This window comes from Tetrao urogallus (assembly GCF_951394365.1).
Source record: "Tetrao urogallus genome assembly, chromosome: 2".
NCBI classification, from domain to species: domain Eukaryota; kingdom Metazoa; phylum Chordata; class Aves; order Galliformes; family Phasianidae; genus Tetrao; species Tetrao urogallus.
This window is the reverse complement of record NC_136814.1, coordinates 26063798-26085974: the sequence shown is the minus strand read 5'-3', so window position 1 is coordinate 26085974 and position 22177 is coordinate 26063798. Positions and strand designations below refer to the sequence as shown.

Sequence of the window (22177 nt, the reverse complement as noted above, 5' to 3'; positions counted from 1 at the left end):
CAGCTTTTTCCTAGCATGAAAATTGAAGGAAATTTGAAAGTATAAATTACTGGTAACAAGATAAAGGGAGGCTAATCAATCTCTCTAAACAACACTTTAATTGGAATAGAGAAAATACAGTAGATGTATTTCTTTAATGTGAATAATAAAAGTGAGTAACTTCAAAAGGCCACTATTTGGTAACATGGACAGATTCAATATCTATGTAAAATCCTGTAAAAGTGTATTGGTATTAGAAATCGCCTACTTGCAAAAATATATTTAAAAACTGAAGCTGTTTTGAACAGTATAGGCCAAGGAATACTGCAGGACTGCTCAGGTTGCCTGGTCCAGGGCTCTGAGCAGTTCACTGCCCTGCAGAAGCGTGGAACTGCCCAAAACAGGGACGTTTACCTCACAGTCATATCTTGTCAACTCAGGCAGCAAATAAGGTTCAAAGGAAGACCCCAGCAGACGACTCGTCACACCTGAAACAGTAAAAGTAAGTCAGGATGCTGACATCAGAGGGAGAGAATGATAGTGAGAGAATGTTTCTCTCCTCTCTTCCCTCTTCTGTTTATACCAGTTACTGCTTTGTATTGTACTTATGCCAGTACACCTTTAACTACCAACAGTTCACATTTTCAGAGCAAATGCAATCATCTCTGCCTTTAGGGGTTACAAGCACAATGTTTTCCATTCCACACTAAATTCAGATTGAGGAAAATGACACTGGTGCAAATGAAGAAAGCTATAGAAACATAGTTCATAAATTGACAGCCTTGCTGTCTCCATTTGTTTCCTTTCACTGCAGATACTAATTTTTAGAAGGCAGCCTTTGGTCTGTAACCTAGAAACCTCAGCTATCACTGCTGCACTGAAGCTGCTTAATACAGTTTAATCAATTTGATCACAAGACAAGAACATGTAAGATGATGACTAGACCACTAAGGTAACAAAGGTACTAGTTCAACCGAAATGAAGGGGGAAAAACTGTTTTTCCTCATATATCACAAATGTAAATATTTAACGTGAAACTTTTAACAACCAAATTAATTTTTCATTGTGTGGAACACTATGCAATTGACTCTCGGTTTCACATTCTCTAACTTTTTTGTTAAAAGTTTTATTCTCATGGAATCAGTAGTGGAACTAAATGCCAACGTTTTTCAGCCTCTGTATTGGACTCTGTATCTCTTACCTGACACTTTGTGAGCTGACTGCACAGTATAGTCCTGATAATGGGGACTGTAAAACTGAGGGGAAAATGCTCCTGCTTTCAGATTTTCACCAGTACTGCCACAGGTGGGCTGCTGCTGCTGCTGCTGCTGCAGTTGATTCATTGGTTGGCTCAGACCTCTCGAGTTGCAGACAAACTCATCTAATTCATACAGGAGAAAACAAAAAAAAAATTAAATCAAGCCATTGTAATTGTTATAGTAGCTAATACTAATTTGAAGCAAATTGTTCCTCGGTGTGACAGTGACACAGTGTAGGGATATCTAAAGTCTAGAAACAGTATCATCTGGAAGTAGTATTGTACTAAAGATATGTGGAGAATGAACAACAGTGTTTTAGAGAGAAAGCATCAGTTCTAGCTCTGAAATGTCTGCACATTAGATCAGCACTAGGTAAATCTACCTCTATTAAACTGCTCCCTGTTTACCTCCCAAGGTATGGACAATATACGAATAAACAATCTACTTGGCATCTATAAAACATACTATAAATTGTTTAACAGTAAGCTATACAACTCGATCTTGAATTTTACCTTCTTTGTATTTTTTTTTCCACAGAGCTTATTTGACATGTCCTTACAAAATAGTTTTTCTTTCTATTCAAACTAGCTTAACATTGCAAAATCAATTTATTTTCCCTTACCTGTAAGAACACTTGTGCTGAGGGACTTCTTTTCTGTAAGCAAGGAACAGTTTTCCCCTTTGAGAAATTTCATTCTCTTCCACATTAACTGAGATGGGTTAATGACAGATAGATCTCCCTACAGTTTGGAGAAAAGCAAAATGAATGATTATGCTGGTGATCTTGGTACATACAAAAGTTTGAAGGGGATGCATTTTCTTATGATTACCCCACTCAGCTGTTGCAGTGCTTGCTCTTCATAATCCAATTGTCGCTTCAGTTTCAAACTATTAGACAAAGCAATTCTTGCTGGGTTTATATCTATGCTTCTTTGTCCCAAACCATCCAGCGCCCTGTTGAAAAAAGATTTCTGGGTGAGCAAGAAGGCAAATCTAAACTATCTTTTTCATTTATACAGATTCTTCTTTCATCTATTTCACCTATTTAAGATGCCTCTGACACATGACACTGTATGTTGAATGTCTTTGTTTCCTTTTATCAGTCATCCCACAGACTTTGGGAACTTTGGAGATCAAAGGCTAGCATGAACAGCCTCTAAAATCTCCACTCAGGCATAAAAATAATATGGAAAAGAGTCATGAGATTTTTAATCTTAGGATTTTGAAAGCTACGCCTGTCTCCCTGCTAAGCACAAACACGAGTTGTATGCATTCAAGAAATCTACCCCTTTCTGCCCAAATATTTCCTAAGTGTAATACATGGAAAACATAAATTCTTACCTTTTTTTATATATGTGCACGTTGGGAGAATGTACTGGGGGTCCAGAGGGGGAATTTGATAGGGTTCCTGAGTATTTATCCATGAGTCTCCATTTAGCAGGAACATATTCTAACGGCGGATCAGGTGGCCACTGAGTGTTCGGTCTACCCCCCATCGAAGACAGTGGAGTGCTGGCTTGGTTGTGGTATGGTGGCAACGATGACCTACTCATATTGTTGAAGAACACAGATGATAGGGACCCAGAACCAGGGTTAATGTTTTTATTTGATAGCTGTGGGAAATATTTCTCTGGGAGGAACTGATTCTGTGAAGCAGAAGCAAGAGGTTGGAAAATGGTACTCATGCTACTTAGACTCTGCTGGGTATTTTGTGCACTTTCAGAGAGAGGATGTTCTTCTTGGCAGATAGGGCTTAGCTGGAAATCTTCTCCATCCATAGGAATGTAAGGAGCTAAGGTTTCAAGGTCCAGTTCATTGAAGTCAGTCTGCACAAAAATGAAAGAAGTTAATGAGAAACCTAGAAGTTAACAACAGTTGTGGCACTGTGATGTGATACACCAGTTGGGAGATACGAAGTTTAAAAAAAAAAACAACACAACAACACTGCATGACAAATTTATGTAAATGAAAGTGGCTAGCTGCTCCATATTAAAAACAAAGAAACAAACAAACAAAACATTATTACTATGAATTGCATATATGTGTACTCATTCCGGTTCAGACAGCGTTAATCTCACTCACAGTAGCTCACACAGCATTATATTTTGGACTTGTGGTCAGTGTTTTAGCTATTGCTTAGTAGTGCTTACAAAGAGTTAAGGCTTTCTCTGTTCTGCACCTTGCCCCACCAGTGGAGTAGGCCGGTGATGGATAAGAAACTGGGAGGGAGCACAGCTAGAACAGCTGACCCCAGATGACCAAAAGGATATCCTATACCGCATGACATTATGCTAAGCAATAAGAGCTGGGAGAAAGAAGAAGAAGCTGGGAGGCATTCAGTTACAGTGTTTGTTTTCCCAAGAAACTGCTACATGTGATGGAGTGCTGTTTTCCTGGAAATGGCTGAACATCTGCCTGCCAATGAGCAGTAGTGAATGAATTCCTTATTTTGCTTTGCTTGCACGTGTAGCTTTTGCTTTTGCAAACTAAGCTGTCTTTATCTCAACCCAATTTCACCCTTCCAGTTGTCTTGCTCATCCTAATGGAGGGAGTGAGCAAGTGGCTGCATGGGTTTAGCTGTCTTGTGGGGTTAATTGACAACATTTTTCATTTTGAGGTTTTACAGGAGTTAATTTATTTATATTTTGTTCAAGAAATGATGTTTAGTCACTAATCATCAGGCCAGATCAACAAAAAACAGGTGCTGCTTATATTCCTTATCCAGTCTACAGAAGCTTCCAATTTCTGAAGCTCTGCTTCTCTCTTTTCAGCACTGCCACAGTGACACCTCCAAGGTAATTGCTTCATATTGTAAGGGATAGAAGTGGATGCCTCAGCTTTTCAAAGCATATGCTTGTGTTAGTGCAGTGCATCTAAGTTTTGGTGTACATGTTATGACACTGTATCTGCATGCATCTCTACTACTGTCTGCTAACAGAGGGCCAATTTTTATGGTTTTGGGAGAGATATTAGATTCTTACCTGGGAGTTGCACCGACTTTTTGACTCTGTGTCCATGGCAAAGAGTTTTTCAATCACCTCAATCTTAAGATCTTCATCCACAGAAGTGTAGTAATCTTCTGGACTGTTTGGCTGCGCAGAAATAACAATTGGCTATAAGAAGCCAAAACAACTACAGCTTAGCATACTCAACTACATTTCTACCATATCATTTCCTCCAACATCAGATTAACGGTCACTATAAACTTAGAGAGTCACAGTGATTTAACAAAGGCACCCAATACAACAACTTAGTTGTCCTGTTAGTTTAAATGTTTTTTTTGTTTTGTTTTTTTTTTGGGCACATCATACTAATAACATGAGACATGTACTATTCAATTATTTTGTCAAGAAATTATAACACTTTACACTACCTCAATAATTTTATTAAAAGCGGACATAAAATAATTTTGAGTTAGACAGGACTGCTAAAAGCCCTGCAATGAACAGAGACACCTACAGCAAGATTGAGTTGTTCGGAGTCTGGTCCAGCCTGACCTTGAAGGTCTCCAAAATCCAGTTGAGTCCTAGCCTAGTAGTCATCTAGCAAAGTTCTGATAAGAGTAGCTCTTGCTCTCGAGGGCAGTACCCTGGAAAACTCATTCATTCTTTCAGCAGTAAACTCTGTGAAGCCACTCTCAAAAGCCAGAGTCGGGTAAACTTTCTTGATAGAGACTATTGTTTCGTAAACAAACAGAAAGAGGACTGGCCTGAGGGGAATTTTGCTAATGACCAGACCACTTAACACTGGAGTTTCATTTAAGGCTAATTCCATGTAAGATGGTAGCAAGTTCATCTACTAGCTGGTTTATAGACTAGTTGGTTCATAATTACTTAGTGAGACAGAGGAAAACAAAGAATGCAATATAAAGGCGAGATATAGTTTCCATCTGACATTTTTGCTATCAGTGCTTTCCTGCACAAACAGCATAGGATAAAAATACACAGTACAGTAGGGATATAGATATGCTGGTCTTGTTACAAGCATTGAGACAGGACTGCTAACATGAAAATATCATCTCCTGATGGGACTTGCATAGAGAACATCACTTTTGCATTTTTTAAAAGCTTTTCTTACCGTGGAACAGCTACTGTTGCTGCTTACACTCGGAGTACTGCTGCCAGGTGCAATCTGAGGCATTGTAAAGGACGGCATTGTCAGCGTTTCACCTTGAGCAGCATGGCTTTTCACTTCTACTGGCCACGGTTTGTTTGGTGTCAAAACAGCACTGGAATAGGCAGGGGTTTCTTCAAACTTCTGTATCCCTGGATGGAGTTCTAGCAGTGTTAATAGTACAATATTAATGGATGCTTTTAGCTTGTGCCTGTTATGATATAATTCCGGCTATTCACTAACAGTAAACGCTAATCCTAGTTGCCATAACAGTAAGTAAGTTCACAAAGACTTTATCTTGTTCAGTCTGATTCTGCCCTCTTTCACAGAAATTTTCCACTAATGCGAGCACATGAGCTCCTATCACTGTTACTCTTGATTTATACATACAGCAGAAACAGACCTGGTCTATTAAGTTTCTAAACATAGGCTCATATGTGGCTCTTTGTTGCACAGAAATTATTTACACAAATACTAACCAAAATCCAGGGAAATAATGGCATCTCCAGGTGTTGGAGCCAGCTGTGCAAGTTCCTCTGGTTCTTCTTTTAGCTTAGTAAACAATAAATCACTCTTGTCCCTCCCTGAGATCCCGTTCTCAAAGGCACTGCTCATCGTCAACAGGTGAGGCTTGAAGAGCGACTCCGTTTGGTCCATAGAGAAGACAATATCATTCTTCTCAATTTCACTAGAAAGAAGAAGAAAGAGTTTAAGTACTTAGCACCCTAAAGGAAAAAGATGTGGTAAAGTCAGGTATTATAACTCTCTAAAGGTTGCTCTAAGAGTATTTTTGGTTTCTCACAGCTGAATGCCAGGCTCTTGACAGACAAGGCACAGTTCCAGTGTTGCTGAGCACCACAATCTCAGATGACGCAGAGAATGTGGTCAGGACTTCTGTGAGAATACTCAGGGCTTTGTTGCTCTGGTTTTTAAAGGGATGTACTCAGGGCTACAATGACCCAGACTATCACTCAAATAAGTATTTTATTTAGGCCCTGTCTAGGACCAAAAATACATGAGCTTTTCAAGACAGAGATTAATCTGTGCTTCTGTTTTTTGAAAAGAAAATGGCTTTTCCTAGGAACACAAGATACACTTACTACTGAGTATTCTCTCTCTGTCACAGTACTAGAAAAATAAAATGCATTTAGTAGTTGCATTGCACAATAAAATCTTTAGTGCAGGCCTTATGTTCTGCTTCACCAGCAAAGCAGAAGAAAAAGGCTGTGGTGTAATTCAACAGCTTGTATGGGAACAGGCATGCCACATTCTTCATCAATGTCTAACATCAGTAAACAAGATTGAACAAACATGACTAAACTGATTTCAGCATAGCAGCACTGGATAAATAGACCCTTCAAAAATATTTCTCATCCTTGCATTTTTTCCAGCCCAAGGATTCAGAAATGTTTTTTCTGTTCTGCACAACTTACCTCAGCACATAGTTGACACAGATGATACACTGAGGCTGTAGGTTGCGCGTGTTGTAAATGACGGTCCCTTGAGTTTCCAGCCACACATATCCACCATGCTTGGCAAGCATACGGTACTGGCCAGTCACCACTTGACCTTTTGTACACACTAAGAAATGGGAGCAGAGAGATAAAAATAAGGTAGCAGCACAAGTAAGAGTGCATAATACGTAACACTTGTTTAAATACAACTGCTCCCAAGTTTTCATTATGCAGAACTGCACTAAAACATTTGTAAACAGTGATTGTAGAATGGCCAGGTTGAAAGGGATCATAAAGATCATTTAGAACCAGTCCCCCCCGTCATCAGCAGGGTGGCCAATGATGCTCAACTTCTAGAAAAAATCAGCTATTTTCAATATAAATGAGTCTGCTAAGCTGAGCTCTCCTCTCAAGACACTTGGCATTTGAGACCTTTAGATTGTCTGAGTATTTAGATCAATGCATGGTTGTTTGTTTGGTTTTTTTATTTAGTATAAGATTCTAATTGCCCTAAAAAGTAAAGTCTGCTGACTGCATATTTCTTGAAAGTTTCTGTTCCAGTAGAATTGCTCTCAATTTTGGTTCCCAAATTGATTTAGGAAATTATTCAATAGTCTCCCTAATTTAGGTGGTGGACAAAACCAAGGGTCAGACGATTTAAAAGCAATACCCACAATAAAGTAATTCTCATGGTTTAATTCCATACCTATCTCTTTTTCACGCCTAGTCAGGAGCCGAAGGCACCAACAACACAAATGAAGTGAAAGCAGCCTTAGCACAATATTGGTTTCAAGTGGTTGAAGAAGTAACATCACTTTTAAAAAGGTATCAACATTGAGAAAGAAAAAACATCTTATTTATCTAGTTTTGGTTCTCTGTAATAGCTTGGAATTAACAAAAGAGAAGGAACTGAGACTCATGTGAAAAATCAAATAACGTGAACTCCAAATGTTTTATTTGAACTGGCCTGTGTTTCTCAAGCAATATACTGACGACAGCACAATTCAGGTTTAAAGTTTCATGTAGGCGTTCAAAAGGTGAAGGTTCCCAAGGTGTTTTGAAATATTAGAAAAGAATGGAATTTCAACGTGGAGCTCCGGACATCTAAAATGTAGTTTTATGATGTCTGCCTCATATACACTTTTCTTAAAAGCAAGGCATATTGTCATGCAATTTACAACTGTTCATTTGAAAAAACTAGGAACTCCTAGTGATCAATAGCAGTAAAATTAGGGCTGGAGTACACAAGCAGTACAAACAAGAATGTATTTATTTGTATGCAGACATAATTACACTGAGTACCTAAATGGGAACTGGCGAACTCAACACTTTGGCAGTTTTTCCTTTTAAACAGTTTTATGTGTGAAGACAGTATGTCATCAAAGCAATGCCCTAAAAATAAAGCATTTTACTCAATAAGACTGGAACTTATTTCTGCATTCTTTGCACAGAATAATTCCTTGTGAATGTGGCCACTCAACAGTGACTATTTATTGTCGCTCTCTCCTACATTGCCTCAATACAAACCCACAATCCAACCCTGTGAAACACAACTGCATTGTAGATAATTGTCACTGTGTTTATCTTTTTATCTCTGAAGTTTGTTTGTTTGTTTTCTTCCTAGGAATATTTAATCATCCTTCATTTAATTTATTTAGACAAAGTAGAACATTACCTTTATTGATTAAATATTTCTGGCAGAACAAAATCAAAAGGCTTTCATTTCAAAGTGTTTTAGTGACTGAACTGTTCTGCTCTGCTTGTGAAACACAATTACACAGCTTCCTAATCATCAGCTCATCAATAAGAGTCACGGCGTAGGCGCCTGCTACATTACAAAGAAGCTTTTTACTGCTTTAATCTTTTTTATTATTATTATTCAAAGCATGTCATGTTCTGATATAATAAAGTACAGCAGAATCACTCCTTGGGGTAATCTCATAAATTACTAATACACTTGTAACTGCTGACTTTGTTATCAACACTGTATTCAAGGTTCTGGATTCAGAGTGAACTATATTTTTTTTCTTTTAAAATATACATTTAAAAATAGATATATACATGCATGCCTGGATTTTTACAGAATTACTAACATGTCAACAAAATACATTCATATTCTACACCTTACTGTTGGGAATAGAAAGGTGCATTCTATTCTAGGTGTATCCTAGGTGCATTACCAAGAAACATGTCCCAGACAGTGACATTCAGTTCTCCACTGAAGTCAACAGTGAAATTCTCATTGGTTTTAATGGCAACAAGACCAAAGCCTAAATGGAAGTAATTACAGACTATTAATCACTAAATTGGAAAATATAACTCTACAGTCAATCATTTGTACAGGCGTATGCAATAAAACATACTTACATCTTGTTTGCATAATGTGTGAAAAACAAGGTCTGCTAAATACTGCCACTTTCTAATCTACTGATGATGACTTAAGACTTTCATATTGTATATGCAACTATTCTTAAGAACACAAGCACTACTGTGCCTTGCTTGAACACAAGGCTGTTAATGAAGAAACTTTGGCAATGAAAACAAACAAACCTGCAGTACAGTAGAACTGCAATGAGCATGATTTATGACTAAATTTAAAGGAAGAAAAGGAAAGGAGTCCTGCTTTATTTATTAGACTCATTTGAGGTTTCTCTCTTTCTTCCTCTTTAATGGACTTGTGCAAGGCCTTTGACATGGTCCTGCATCACATCCTTACCTCAGAACCTCAGAATCGGAGAGATAAGGATTTGAAGGCAGGACTATTTGATGGATAAAGACTTGGTTGGATGGTCATAGACAGACGGTTGCTGTCAATATCTCTATTTCCAGGTGGAAGCTGGTCACTAGTGGTGCCCCCCAGGGGTCTGTCTTGGGACTGGTGCTTTTCAGCATCTTTATCAGTGACAGACAGTGGGATTGAGTGCATCCTCAGCAAGTTTGCTGATGACACCAAGGGGAGTTGTGGTTACATAACAGAAGGGAGGGACGCCATCCAGAGGGACCTGGACAGGCTCAAAAAGTGGGCACATGAGGATTTAATGAGGTTTAACTAGGCCCCTGCCCACAGCAAGGGGTCAGAACTAGATTATCTTTAAGGTCCACTCCAATCTAAGCCATTCTATGACTTAAGCTTCACTTTCCTTCTATTTTCTATACATCTCTACAATACTAAGTGACAGAATTGATCACTATACTGTTGTATATTTCTCATTTAAAAAATATTGTTTGTTACATACAAGGGTGCTGATCATGAATGCTGTGTTTAGTACTGTATTCTGATTTACATCTCTTAATACAAGCTAAGAAGTGGATATTTTCATGCATGAATGAATATGGCCAGGAAGAAGCAGTTCAGTCCTGTACAAGCTACATGCTTGCTTGGTAATCTTTTGCATTAGACAACATCTCAGTAATAATGGGATTTTCCTAAACCTAGGGATTTTCTAATTTGTCTTTGTGGTCATCCTCTGAATTGCTAAAATGTCTGACTGACAATTCTGTTGAGGGTAACAGTATATATGCTGTTAATCATAGCATGGAGTGTTGACCAGTAGAGATGATCCATGCTGACCTTGTATAGCACCATATGCACTAGGATGAGTCTGATTCTGAATATTTTCTATCTGTGTAATGCACTGTATTTTCAGCACTTTTGCTAGTATACCTCACCCCCTCTCTCACTTTTGACTTCATTCAGCATCTTGACCAACCCTCATGTCCAACAGCACAAGTCTGTAGAACATGATACTTTCAGTAGACACAAAGGGCTGTCAAGCATCAACTTAAGCCCTTTGTGAGATGATTCCAATTGCTACATCGAGGAGAAGCCACCATCAATACCTGGTCAAGAGTACTAGTAAAAGCAATCCAGAAATCCTTACACAAACAGGTCCTGATTCAATGGTCCTATCTAATTAATTAGACAGGGATAAACAACATGGGCTCTTTTCAGCCACCAAAAAATTTGCCAACTCTCATTTTATTCCCTCTAGTATTCTCATTCTTAGATGAGAACTCAGCAACTCAACAGATGTAACTCAACAACTCAAAACCAACTGTAAAGCATAGTCACCTATTTCCTCACAGGATTACTTCTAGCCCATCATGGGCTACCCACATCCTATCTGTAAGTATCACTCTTTCTCACTGTTAAAAGCATGAACACATTTTCAAAGAAACAATTTTAACAAATATGTTCCCAGAGAATCTGTAAGTATGGTGTGATTATTATTATTTTTTTCTTCAGCAGCTCTGGAAACCCGATGATTCACACTAACACTGTTATACAGCACCCAATTTTAATCACTGCCAAACATTCTTTCAAATAATGTTCAACTGAAAGCTGTCCTGAATCCTTGCCATTGCAGCTAACAATACACTGTATTCCCTTTTTCTCCTTAAAGTCAGACAGCTACTCTTTACTGACACTTTTCTCCAAGATGTACAGAAAATACTTTCTTCTAAGTGCATTTGCTGGGTAATTCCCTACAGACATGATGTAAATCACAGTCCTTCCTGAGCCACAGAGACATTGATCATAATAACTACAAGGCGGTTTATGTTTTTGTTTATAACTTGTGTTCTCCAGCCTAGCAGCTCTGCCTTGTTTTTATTAAAACAGCAGCAACAGAAATTTTAGTGGTTCTTTGCTGAGTATTCTCCCATGCGCCACTAGTTCACTGGTTGTAAAGCCAGACATAGGAAGCATAATTTGCATGTTAGGGCACTATGCTGTCTCCAGCCACTGTGCCACCTTTAAGGACAGAGACTGCAGGTTTGAATCAAGCAATTTTAAGATATCTGCCAAATAGAAGGAACAGATCTTGGCTCTGATCTCCGTTACCAAAACGACTCAGGTATTTCACATCAAAAACAGCTAAGGCTGGCAGTTTAGGCATAAGAGTAACAAGAAGAATGTGTTTCTGGCAGTATATATAGTCTGTATAATGAATACCCCGTTTAGAAAGTCTCTTTGCACATCTCTTTTGAGTGATGAGAGAGTTTTTTTGGTAGAAGAACATTTAGAAATATGCTGTACTAAGCTCTTCCTTCTACTCTTTACAGCCGCCCTTGTTGCTGAGCCAGACAGTAGACCAACAGTACACCAGAATGATAAACCAGTAAATGCACTTCTCACCAAGCTAATACTGTCTAACTCAGCTTTTCAATTTTTCAACTGATCTTTGTATTACTCCTGAAAGAAAGATCCTCTTTTAGCTATGATCCAAATTTAGTTTTAAGTATGGCAAAAATCAAACCATGTAGAAAGAGCAGCAGCAGTTTTCAGCAAGACAAACATGGTAACGTAAACTTTCTTACAAAGAAAGAACCTATTCTTTTTTCTAAGAATACATGCGCATAAATACCCATCCTCACACACAGGGCGCACTTACATTTTCCACTACTTACTGAGGTATCTACTAGCTGTGGCTTATTATTTGCAAACTGAAGAAAACTAAGAGAGTGACTTACAGTTCTGATGACTTTTGGTCATGTTCTCTGAGTCCAAGGCATGGTAGAACTCATATGCTGAACGGCCCAGCAACTCCTCTGGGTGGTATCCAATCAATTCTGTTATTCTAGGTTAAGAAAAGCCAAACATTTAAAATTCACATCTGACAGTACATCACAGCACTCACTTCTAGTCCTTAAAAAAAAAGGATTAAAACTACTGTGTGAGAAATCCTGAACTTCCCTACACTTTAGAAACTACAGAGGATTTCCAATCATGTTCTTAAATATTTCCATGTTAAGAATAGATTGGCTTTTAATACTACTACTCTATTCCTAGAAATACCTAGGATGGTCATCATTGCACATGTTGCAAATTTTCCCAGACTCATTGTACAGTATCTCCTATAGAAGCTCAGAACAAGGAAATTGTTGCTGACTAAGTTCTCAACCTGTTCCCTACCCATAGAAACTCCCACTACCATCATTCAAAAACAAATGCACGCAAGGCAAAGGAATAGTGGCTGGCACCACCAGGTTTGAAAGTATATAAATTGTAAAAGCTTACGTATATGAAAGTGTTAATTCACTGCTTTTGGTATTACATTTAATAAAAAAGCAAGGTGAGTAATTAAGGACAGTTAAAAGAAAAAAAATCAGCTCTTTCACTTAGTGTTTCTCAATTGTATGAGAACTTCACCATGTGGATTAGGTTACTTGGGTGACTAATCCACAAGCTAAGTAGGATTTTACACAAAGAAAGCTATGATCTGAAAAAAAAAAAAAAAAATGGACTTTTTTCAGAGCTTTTCTGAGTACTCAGGCAAGGCACGGTTTGTCACCAGTTCCTGAGTAAATGAAAATAGGTCAGCACACTGTGCAGATGAATCTCTCTAATGAGGGGGTGGAGGAGAAGGGTTCTTTATTCCTAAGTTAAATTTGAATTAAAACCATCATACACACACATTTACAGAAAATACAGTTAGTAAAATAATAATAATTTTAAAAATCCTCTATATGCATTCAAAAGTTACAGATATCACACATCTCCCGGGAAAACACGGAAGCATTACTGTTTTTCAAGTCAGCAACAGTGGTCTTGGATGCCTCTTCCTAGCTTTGAAACTGCAAAAATCACCCACAGTACTACACGGAGAAGTACCAAAACAACTACAAATCAACTGCTTGGCTGTCATAAACCTTAAAAAGCCAGGAAGTTTGGAAAGAGGGTCACATCTTACACCACATACCTGCCATGAACAGCACTGCCCAAGTTTTATGCCTCATAACTAAGCTCCCCCAGAAGGATTTATCTGACACCACATTTGATTAGTAGCATTACTGCACTGCTACTTCCAAGATGCACATCTCCACTTTTATGCACTGCTTGGAAGGACAGTTGTGGCCCAGCCCTCCAGATAGAAGCATGTCTTTACAAGACAGACATGTAAATACTGTAACACAAACAGAACAAGAGCATGGCAGTCATCTAGATCCCCCTCGAGCAAGGAAGATGAATCAGATGCAGCTATTTTGTGTACAGTTTGAAAGCCAAGGTGTTGAGTCAGCTTTTCCCTCACCTCCACAGAAGCTCATACCCCCAGGACACCTTGGTTGGTCACGCTGAAAACTGCTCTCCATCCTCATCTCCATGGAATGAACCTGAGCTCGTAAAGGTTCAGCTAAGCAGACAGTTGCTGATTTTACTGCATTCCCCCAGATAACCTGGTCTTCTGTTTGTGTTTATAGCTTTGTTTATGCTTACCATTAGACCAACAAAAGGGGAATTCTTGAATCACTCTTCACTGGCAAGTTGCTGATCATTTAAATTGTGACACAGTCTACTCTTAACTTTTCTTTGAAACCACAAATGCCTTTTCATTTTAATAAAAGCAAGAGTCCTCATAATGAGTGGTTCAGAAGAGCTAAAATGTCAGGAGAACGCACTGAATACAGAAGGAGCCCTAATTAAATTAAGGCTCAAAGTACATTTTTTGCTTGCAGTCGTGTGAACCTACTGGAGCAAGCAGCCAGAGGCTTTTTCCAGATCAGTGTAAATACAAAGTCTTTAAACACTGAAACTATACCCTTTGGTTACACAATGGCAGAGCACCATAGAGCTAGCAGGTTAGTTTGGAGCTCAGCACAAGGGGAAGGTTTCTAAAATTCAGGAAGTTCATAATTTAATCTTAATCCACTCATTTGAAGCTCAAAAGCAAGTAGGAATTGCATGCAAAGAAGGAAAAGGAAATAGAAGTAATGAAATAAAAGCAGCAGCATGCACCCAGAAGCACCAATGCAAATCCAAAACCAGCTGTAGAGGATGGCAACAATGGGACTGAGATAGCAAGCAAAACATATGCATTACAGCAAGCTAAGGGACTCTTAACTCCTCTCACAGATGAATTGCAATCTCTATGCCAACACTGTCTACTTCAATCCTGTAATTCCCCTCTCAAGTTACTCCTTACTAACAAGCTCTTAACAAGTACGTGTTCCTCTTTACAAAATTACCCTTCTCCTTATTCCATGGCATAGGAAGACTTGTGGTATGATCCATCTGTGATAATGCCAAGTTTGATTAGATCAAATTTTGTCTTGGATTCAAGTTAGCAAATGGCATGTAGGTTTTTACTACAACCAACAAAAAAGTATACAAAAAGATACTCACAAACCTGACAGGACTGACCAAAGCCACACCAAGCAACAGCGAAACACCAGTCATAAACAATTGTTTTTAAGAAGTTACTTTTAAGCACAAATTGTCTAACCAGCCTCACTGCCCTTGCTAACTGATCTATTATTCTGGTATTGGCTTCATTACATTTCTCTTCAAACACTCCTGGGAGTAAAATGTTTTTTTTCTGGAACTATCTATGTCTTTCACTCAGCCCCAAACACTAAAGAGCTGGCTGGCAACATTTCCTAGATACACTTTCAAATACCACTATTTTATAACAAGTGTTTTCTGTCCAAGAATTGCTAACAGCATTGCTTTCTGGAGCGAGAGCTGACAGGTCGCATGCTCCTTTCTTCCTCCCTCCTCTGGTGCTGCTAACTCCAGTGAGCTTTGATGCTCACAGATGTTGGGGCCAACATCTTCCCCTGTGTCCATCACACGGTCCTGTGCCTACCCAAGGCATTTGCGGAAGACTGGCAGAGCGGCACCGAAGTTGAAACACAGCAAGGGCTGTAACAGCCTCTGCACTGACACTGCTAGGGCACTGCATTGAGTTTGGCCATTCTAGTGCAGCCTCCAAAATCTGCATGCTTTCCACAGCAGTCTCTCAGCAATACAGAACGTCAAATGAGCATGCAGAGGAGGAAGTGCAAAGCAAAAAGCATACCACAGAGCTATGAGGAGTACCAAAGTAAAAAAAAAGTCTCAGAAATTTATATGGATTTTTTTTTTTTTTTCCTGTGGTACAAATGGGTCATTTACAAAACCTGAGTCCAGAAAACAAAGCCTCTACTTTAACTTAGGCACTAGATGGAAAACTGTTTTTTGGACAAGTTGTGGAATGACAAAATTGGAAAACAAACTGTACGGCGATTTTGGATGGCTTTCCTACCACGTTAGGCTTTGTGTTTTCTTTGTTTCTGTAAAAGCTGAATTGGAGGCATTAGAAGAATACCAATTTTTGTTGAAGAGGACAGGTGGGCTGAAAGGCTGTTTGTGCTCCTGCTAAGCAGCCCTTTATGGAGCACAAACAGCTTTGGGGTAATCCTAATTTTGCCAAAGCAGCACTCCAGTTTTCTGAGCTAAACTTGTCCCCAAAATGCAGCAAGGTCCAAATCTCAAAGAACACATTAAGAGATGGGCAGCAGCCCTCCAATGCGTGTCTGCCCCAACTACCACTATTTAAGTGCTCTTTTTCACTTTTTCAGTTCATACGGCCATCTCTTGAGATGAAAGTGGAGACTTCTGTGTTAAGTAAAACGATGAATTTGAATGCTATACCTGGACAGGTACAACTTTGGCCTTTCTATTCATTTTGAGACATAGAAAAGCATAAACGAAGCTCACTCTCCACGGCCACATCTCGTAAGAGATGAACTATTTCAGGTGTTTTATTTATCTATTTTTTTTAATTGGGTTTTGGTGTTTTTCTGTCTCTTTGCAGGAGTACAAAGCTTTTTATTGTATAACATTACTTGAGTTAAAATAGTATAGTGAGAGCTAACAGGACCAAGAAGCCAGGCTCTTTGTGCAACCCTACTGTAATGTTTACTGCTCAGAGAAAATAGCTGGGTGTGTATTTGTCAGCCCTTGTGTGGACTCTGTGTATGCGAGGGTGTGGATCCCTTAACAAAGCCTTTCTGTATTCAAACTGTTACCAAGTTATTGAAGTTAAATTGGTCTTGCTGGCAACTAACAAACAAACAAACAAAGTTATACTTAAAGTTGAATGACCTAAAGCCCAGAGAGAATGAGAATGAGCCCAAACAGTCACTGCCTCTAGGGTAAAGCTGGGCAAGCACTGTGGTGTGGCACTCCTGCTGAGCACCAGCCTTCCCTCCGGTAAGGTGGCTCCAGATGGTGCTGTCACAGAAGGCAGTGAGACAGGGAATTTTTCACGGCATCTCCCACTCTAACCCATGCCAACCAAATGCACAAAGCTGAGATCCCCACCCACTCTCCTCAGAGGCAGAGCTGTCCTGATGGGGTGTATCTGCCCTGCTAAGGAAAAAAATCAATAAGGGTACACTGCGAACGGCAAGAGTACTCTGTCTCTCCTCCACCCTTGGTCTATCTAAAACAAAGTTTATTTATTAACAAATGCTCTTATTCCTGCTCTACGCAATAATTCAGAGGGAAAAAAAAAAAAAAGAGCCAGTTTTGCCAAATGCAAACCTCTGATTTCAGCTATCACTCTGCTCCTCTCCCTGCTGCATTAACCCTGAGCGGGGATGGAGAAGGGACAGGACATCCTTTCACATGCTTATTTGCTTTCTCACACAATTTGAAAATATTCTCCAAATATAGGTCAAATGGAAAAGCAACTTAAAACCTCTTGTCAGGAGCTGTGCTTGCATATTTCCGTTTTACACAGTCCTAACTGGAAGTACAAAACAATCCAGCGTCCTCTCAACTGCGTTATGCTCATATTAGAAGAAAACAGATTGGAACCAACACTATTGGAATTGCATCTTCCTGCACAATCATATTTAGAATCACTGCGCATCCTCCATCGCCCACTTTTATTCTTCAATTCTTCCATTACAAAATCCCAATCAAGAAAAAGCAAAAAGAGTGTAACTAATTGGGTTTCTTGTAACCAGGAACACACAATTCCCCAAAGCAGAAATGCCTTTACAGTAATGCGCAACATATGCTTTCCAGTATATCGGTGCCAGGGAATGGGTTTGCGACAGCCTCCAGAATGGCTAACCTGCATGCGCAGTCCTCTCTCATTGTGCAAGACAGATTTTCTCCCTTGTGCTTCTCTCACACATGCCACACACTGTCATCTGGGGCAAAGAGCACCTCCCCCTCCACTCCACAGCACCCCACAGAGGTCTTGGGGGTGAAGGTACAAAGTCAGCATCACCTACAAGGCCACATCACCCACTGTGCTTTCAAAGCCCCGGTTCCCTCAAAGATACAGGGTATTTGTTTCCTTTGTACCTGTGGGTACCTGAAGTACTTTGGGAGTTTTCCATCAAACACAAATAGAGTTTTGGTCTTTGTTTTGTGGATTTTTCCACCGCAGAAACACGCTGCAGTTATTTCTGTCTACCCGTTGTCCCAGTGGCCCTGCACAGGAAGATATGCTGAGCATCATCACTGCCACTAAAGTAACAGAACTTCTTTCACCCAAAGACTTGCCCCTTTGTGACTAAAACACCCTCTCAGGAGATTGTCCCTGACACGAAGCCTCATGCAGCTGAACTAAGTCCTCACTTGGATTATTGAATTGTGTCACTGATCAGCATTTCCGTATTACAGCTAAAATAATCCTTCCTGAAAACCACTTAGCCAAGATAAGCGGAGCAAGGGAATGTTTTTAAATCACCCTCCAGGAACGGCTAAAGCAGGCATTTAGAAAAACAAGAATTTGAGTTGTGGAACAATGTTTAGTATTTTATGTCTCAAAATCCCTGTCTTTGTGGGTTCACCACCTTGCTAAAATTGTTTTAAGAATACAAATCCTTCCCACGTAGCCACAGGCAAGTAACAGACCCACATATATACGCATTTTATATTTGGAAGGCAAAACATAAAGGCTACTATCTCAGACATTTCAGATGAAGAAAGGCCAGTCTTATTCACTTCATGGCTTACCCATGTCATGTCTTCCCTGTCCCTGCACCCTCCTGAGGAAAACCCTAAATGATCAAGGGGCTTTATACTAGCCATCTAATTTTTGTTACTTACTGTTGAAAGGTAATCAGTGTATTCTTTTGTCACATAAAAAGACAATGGGCTTTCCTAAGGAGATGACTGATGCCACCTTCATTTTCTGCAATGGATACATTTCCGTTGCATGTAGCCATCTTTTGTATGTATTTGAGCTTCACACTGAAAGTGGATGCTTGCATCATGAGTAAGGCTGAGCATAATGGCCATTCATTACAATATGCCTCTGAAATCTTAGAATTTTTGAACTAGATGCTTCAAAAATAAAAACACTGTGGAAGAAGTCCAGAGGGTAGACCTCTTCACACCAGATGAACTGCAAAGAGGGTCCTCAGACTGCGTGAGGAGGCACGCTGCTCCCAGGATATCAGCCCTGAGCTCAGAACACACAATGATCTCTCGTGGTGAAATGATCCATGACAGCCTTGTCACGCTGCTGCAGAAAGGCTGAGTGCACTGAGCAGGGTTTAGGCATCCGACTGCCTCATGCTGCCTTTCCTTTCTCGCTCCTCGGCCTGGATTTACATTCCTGGCATAAGCTACTCCTTTAATGCCATTCGTCTAGCAGCACCAAATTTGATAAGAACAGCTGAGTGTTTTACATTTTTATGTGTCTGCTGAGGTGTCACCCGCTGGAGAGAGACCAACATCCCTGTGGGAGGGAAGAGAGCCAGGACTGACTGGGAAGAACCTGAAACGTGTGAGAGGTTTATTTCCTTCTCTGGCCTGGCTGGCTTTTCATGGCTTATCATAATTTCAGTAAAACATGAATGAAGCCTCCCAACTAAATTATTTAGCAACAGAGATGCAGTTTGGTTGTTTTGTTTTAACGAGAAATCTCTGAAATTCCTTACAAGTTATGTAATTCAGAGGATGCTGTTGCATTTCACTGCTACATGAAAGGTTTTCCCTGTATATCATCTCCATACGCAGCACGTCGTCCAGACGCCTCTTGAACACTGCCAGGGACTGCGACTCCACCACCTCCCTGGGCAGGCAATATATCTTCCACAGAAAAGTATCAGTCCTGCAAATTTGCACTTATAATTGCTCAAGCATCAATTCTGGTAGAGACATGAGAATGATGCAATATAGCAAAACCTTCTGGTAGACTCTTGAAATCAACCACTGAGTAAGTTTATGGCACCAGTACATTGTTTTTTTTTAAAATGATGAATCACTATTGTCTTGTTTGACTTTTCCTCCTAATAGCAAAATCCTACTGATATCTCAATACTCTCATCTTTAAAGTACTGAACAATAAAGGAATGTATTTTATTGCAGTTACTCCATAGCACATTTCTAATTACAACAGACTTGCTGCTAAATTCCCAGAGAGGTCAGAATAAGGTCAGTCATGAGTTTCACACTTGTAACCCTGCTCTCATCCACAGCTGCTAAACCAGCTTGTTTATAAGGCTGATGCATCATACTATTTAAAATAATAATCTTGGTTAGAACAACTTTTAAAAAGCCTTCAAAAGATCAAGCAAATAAATAAGGACTCAATCCTGTGAGTTTTTATTAAGATTTAAGCATGTATATAAACCCACTGACAACCCTACAGATCCCAGTGGCTGCAAACATCTCTGAATGAGAGCGACGTCACATAAAACCATCAGAAAATTTCAAATTAAATTCAGGGATCACTGACTCCACCTCTTGGCTCCACACATCACCACCCAACACCCAAGCCCTGTGTCTGACAGTGCTGTCCTACTGTTCCTTGAGCTCCAACAGCTCAAGACTGTGCCCACTGCCATGGGCAGCCTGTTTTGTGCCCACCACCCTCTAGGATGAATTAATAAGCATTTAAAAAAAAAAAAAAAAGAAGAAGAGAAGAGAAAAAAGCAACAATAACCCAAAGTATACAGGCACTACTTTCTCTGAAAGCAGGGAACACGAGGAACCTTCAGGAACCTTGAGTGAGCCCTCTGGTTCACACACAGGCAAGGAAGGTGGTTATCATATATAGGCAGGGAGAAAAGACAGATGGTATGAAACACCATGGAGATCCTAGTGAAAACAGGCAGAGAGACTATGGGGACCTCCATTCTTTCAAGAGTCTGAAGAGCGGAGGGCACTGCACCCTAGCTGTCCCTGGATCTTCTCCACTTCACCTCTAAAATGTGCACATAGATAAACAGTAAAGGATAATCGCTCTTCTTTGAGCACCAACTCCTTTCAGAGCTCTGGGTGCCTTAGCAGTTCTTAGTTATTCTAGAGCATAAACTACTTTTCCAACTAACTGATAACAGTAACTTAGGCCAAAACAACTATTAGACAGTCCTTGACTAAGGTCTATAAGGCATGTCCCTAGAGGTATTCTCTAAAAACATAACAGAAACTCTCTGTACTCTTCAATTTAAGACTCAAGAAACTAATGTTTATGGCTCTAAGTTGTCTTGTCTTCTGCCAGCAAAGTCGAATTTCTCACTTGGAAGTGGAAGAAATGCAGCAGGAGTACTGTTTTGTCTAAATTGAGATTTGAGTAACAGATTGTACTTTCTTTCAGTCCTTGCTTATCAGGTCTACACAGGAAGGCAGCTTGACTGCTAACTGACTGCTGACTGCTTGTTTTGGATAAAATTGAAATGTCCATGAAAAGGAGAAATCAGTTGAGTTTACCTGTCATCACAGTAGGTGAATTTCATGTCCATGCTATGGCGACTCATGAAGGTCTTGCTGTCCAGAGGGATATCAATATTTGAAGGATGCTGAATAGGCTCACACATTATTATAAGGCAGGTGAGAAGAGGCTCTTTATACCCACACAAAGTATGAGGAGGACAAGTGTTGTACACCTTAACTTGTCCAGTGCAGTGCAAAACCTGAAATAACAATTTGTGAATGAAAAACAGTCTCATAACATATGTTCCCTACAATCCAGAATGTCTTCTTAAAAATAAAACAAATAAACAAAAAAACCCAACAAAGTCAACACTTATGGCTAAAATGGTACCTTCCATGTGGCAGATTTGAGGTTAACTGTTCTGCCTCTGTTGGTAACAGTGCATTTCATCCTCATGAAGAAGTCACGTTCAGTTGACATCTCCTTGTTTTTCTTTCCGAAGCCTGGACCTACAAAAGGAAAGTGGCAAATGAGTTTTCTCAGTTTTGTTTCCTGATTTCTCCTGTTTATAAGCACAAAAGATGCAATAAAAATAATAGACTAATTCTCAGGTAACATAACTGCAGAGACCATCAAAGATGCGTGGACCACTGAAAAGCAGTTTGTAGATCATAAACTTTAAGTGAGATTTAAATGGGACTTTTTGCATTAAAACTTATGTTTTAGCTTGCAGCACATAAATCTTCGCGAAGAGTTATAAGAGAAAACATTCTACCTGTTTTAACTTGATGAAAGGAAAACACTAAACAAACAGCTCTGAGGTCTATCATACATAAGCAGCATTTAGCAAAACAAAGCAAAACAAATCTGCAAAGAATTGAATAACAGTTGATGATTGCTCTAGGAACAAAAATTCTCTTTACTATGACTAACAGATCTCTACTATCGGCCAATTACTTCATTTGGTTATTTAAAAGCAAACTCTTTA

The 22177-nt window shown here is 39.5% G+C and overlaps 1 protein-coding gene across 1 annotated transcript in view; it reads right to left on the bottom strand.

Moving 5' to 3' along the window:
• Window positions 1-315: 315 nt before the first annotated feature.
• Window positions 316-22177, bottom strand: part of EPAS1 (endothelial PAS domain protein 1) — a gene marked incomplete at both ends in the record, with an annotated part of 37296 nt that continues 15434 nt past the window's right edge. Inside the window, 12 exons of the mRNA XM_079532772.1 lie at window positions 316-467; window positions 1181-1360; window positions 1861-1978; window positions 2069-2192; window positions 2580-3064; window positions 4220-4330; window positions 5316-5515; window positions 5831-6039; window positions 6785-6932; window positions 12278-12384; window positions 21246-21448; window positions 21580-21698. Coding sequence (XP_079388898.1) covers window positions 316-467; window positions 1181-1360; window positions 1861-1978; window positions 2069-2192; window positions 2580-3064; window positions 4220-4330; window positions 5316-5515; window positions 5831-6039; window positions 6785-6932; window positions 12278-12384; window positions 21246-21448; window positions 21580-21698 — 2156 coding nt within the window. The remainder of the gene's footprint in view (window positions 468-1180; window positions 1361-1860; window positions 1979-2068; window positions 2193-2579; window positions 3065-4219; window positions 4331-5315; window positions 5516-5830; window positions 6040-6784; window positions 6933-12277; window positions 12385-21245; window positions 21449-21579; window positions 21699-22177) is intronic.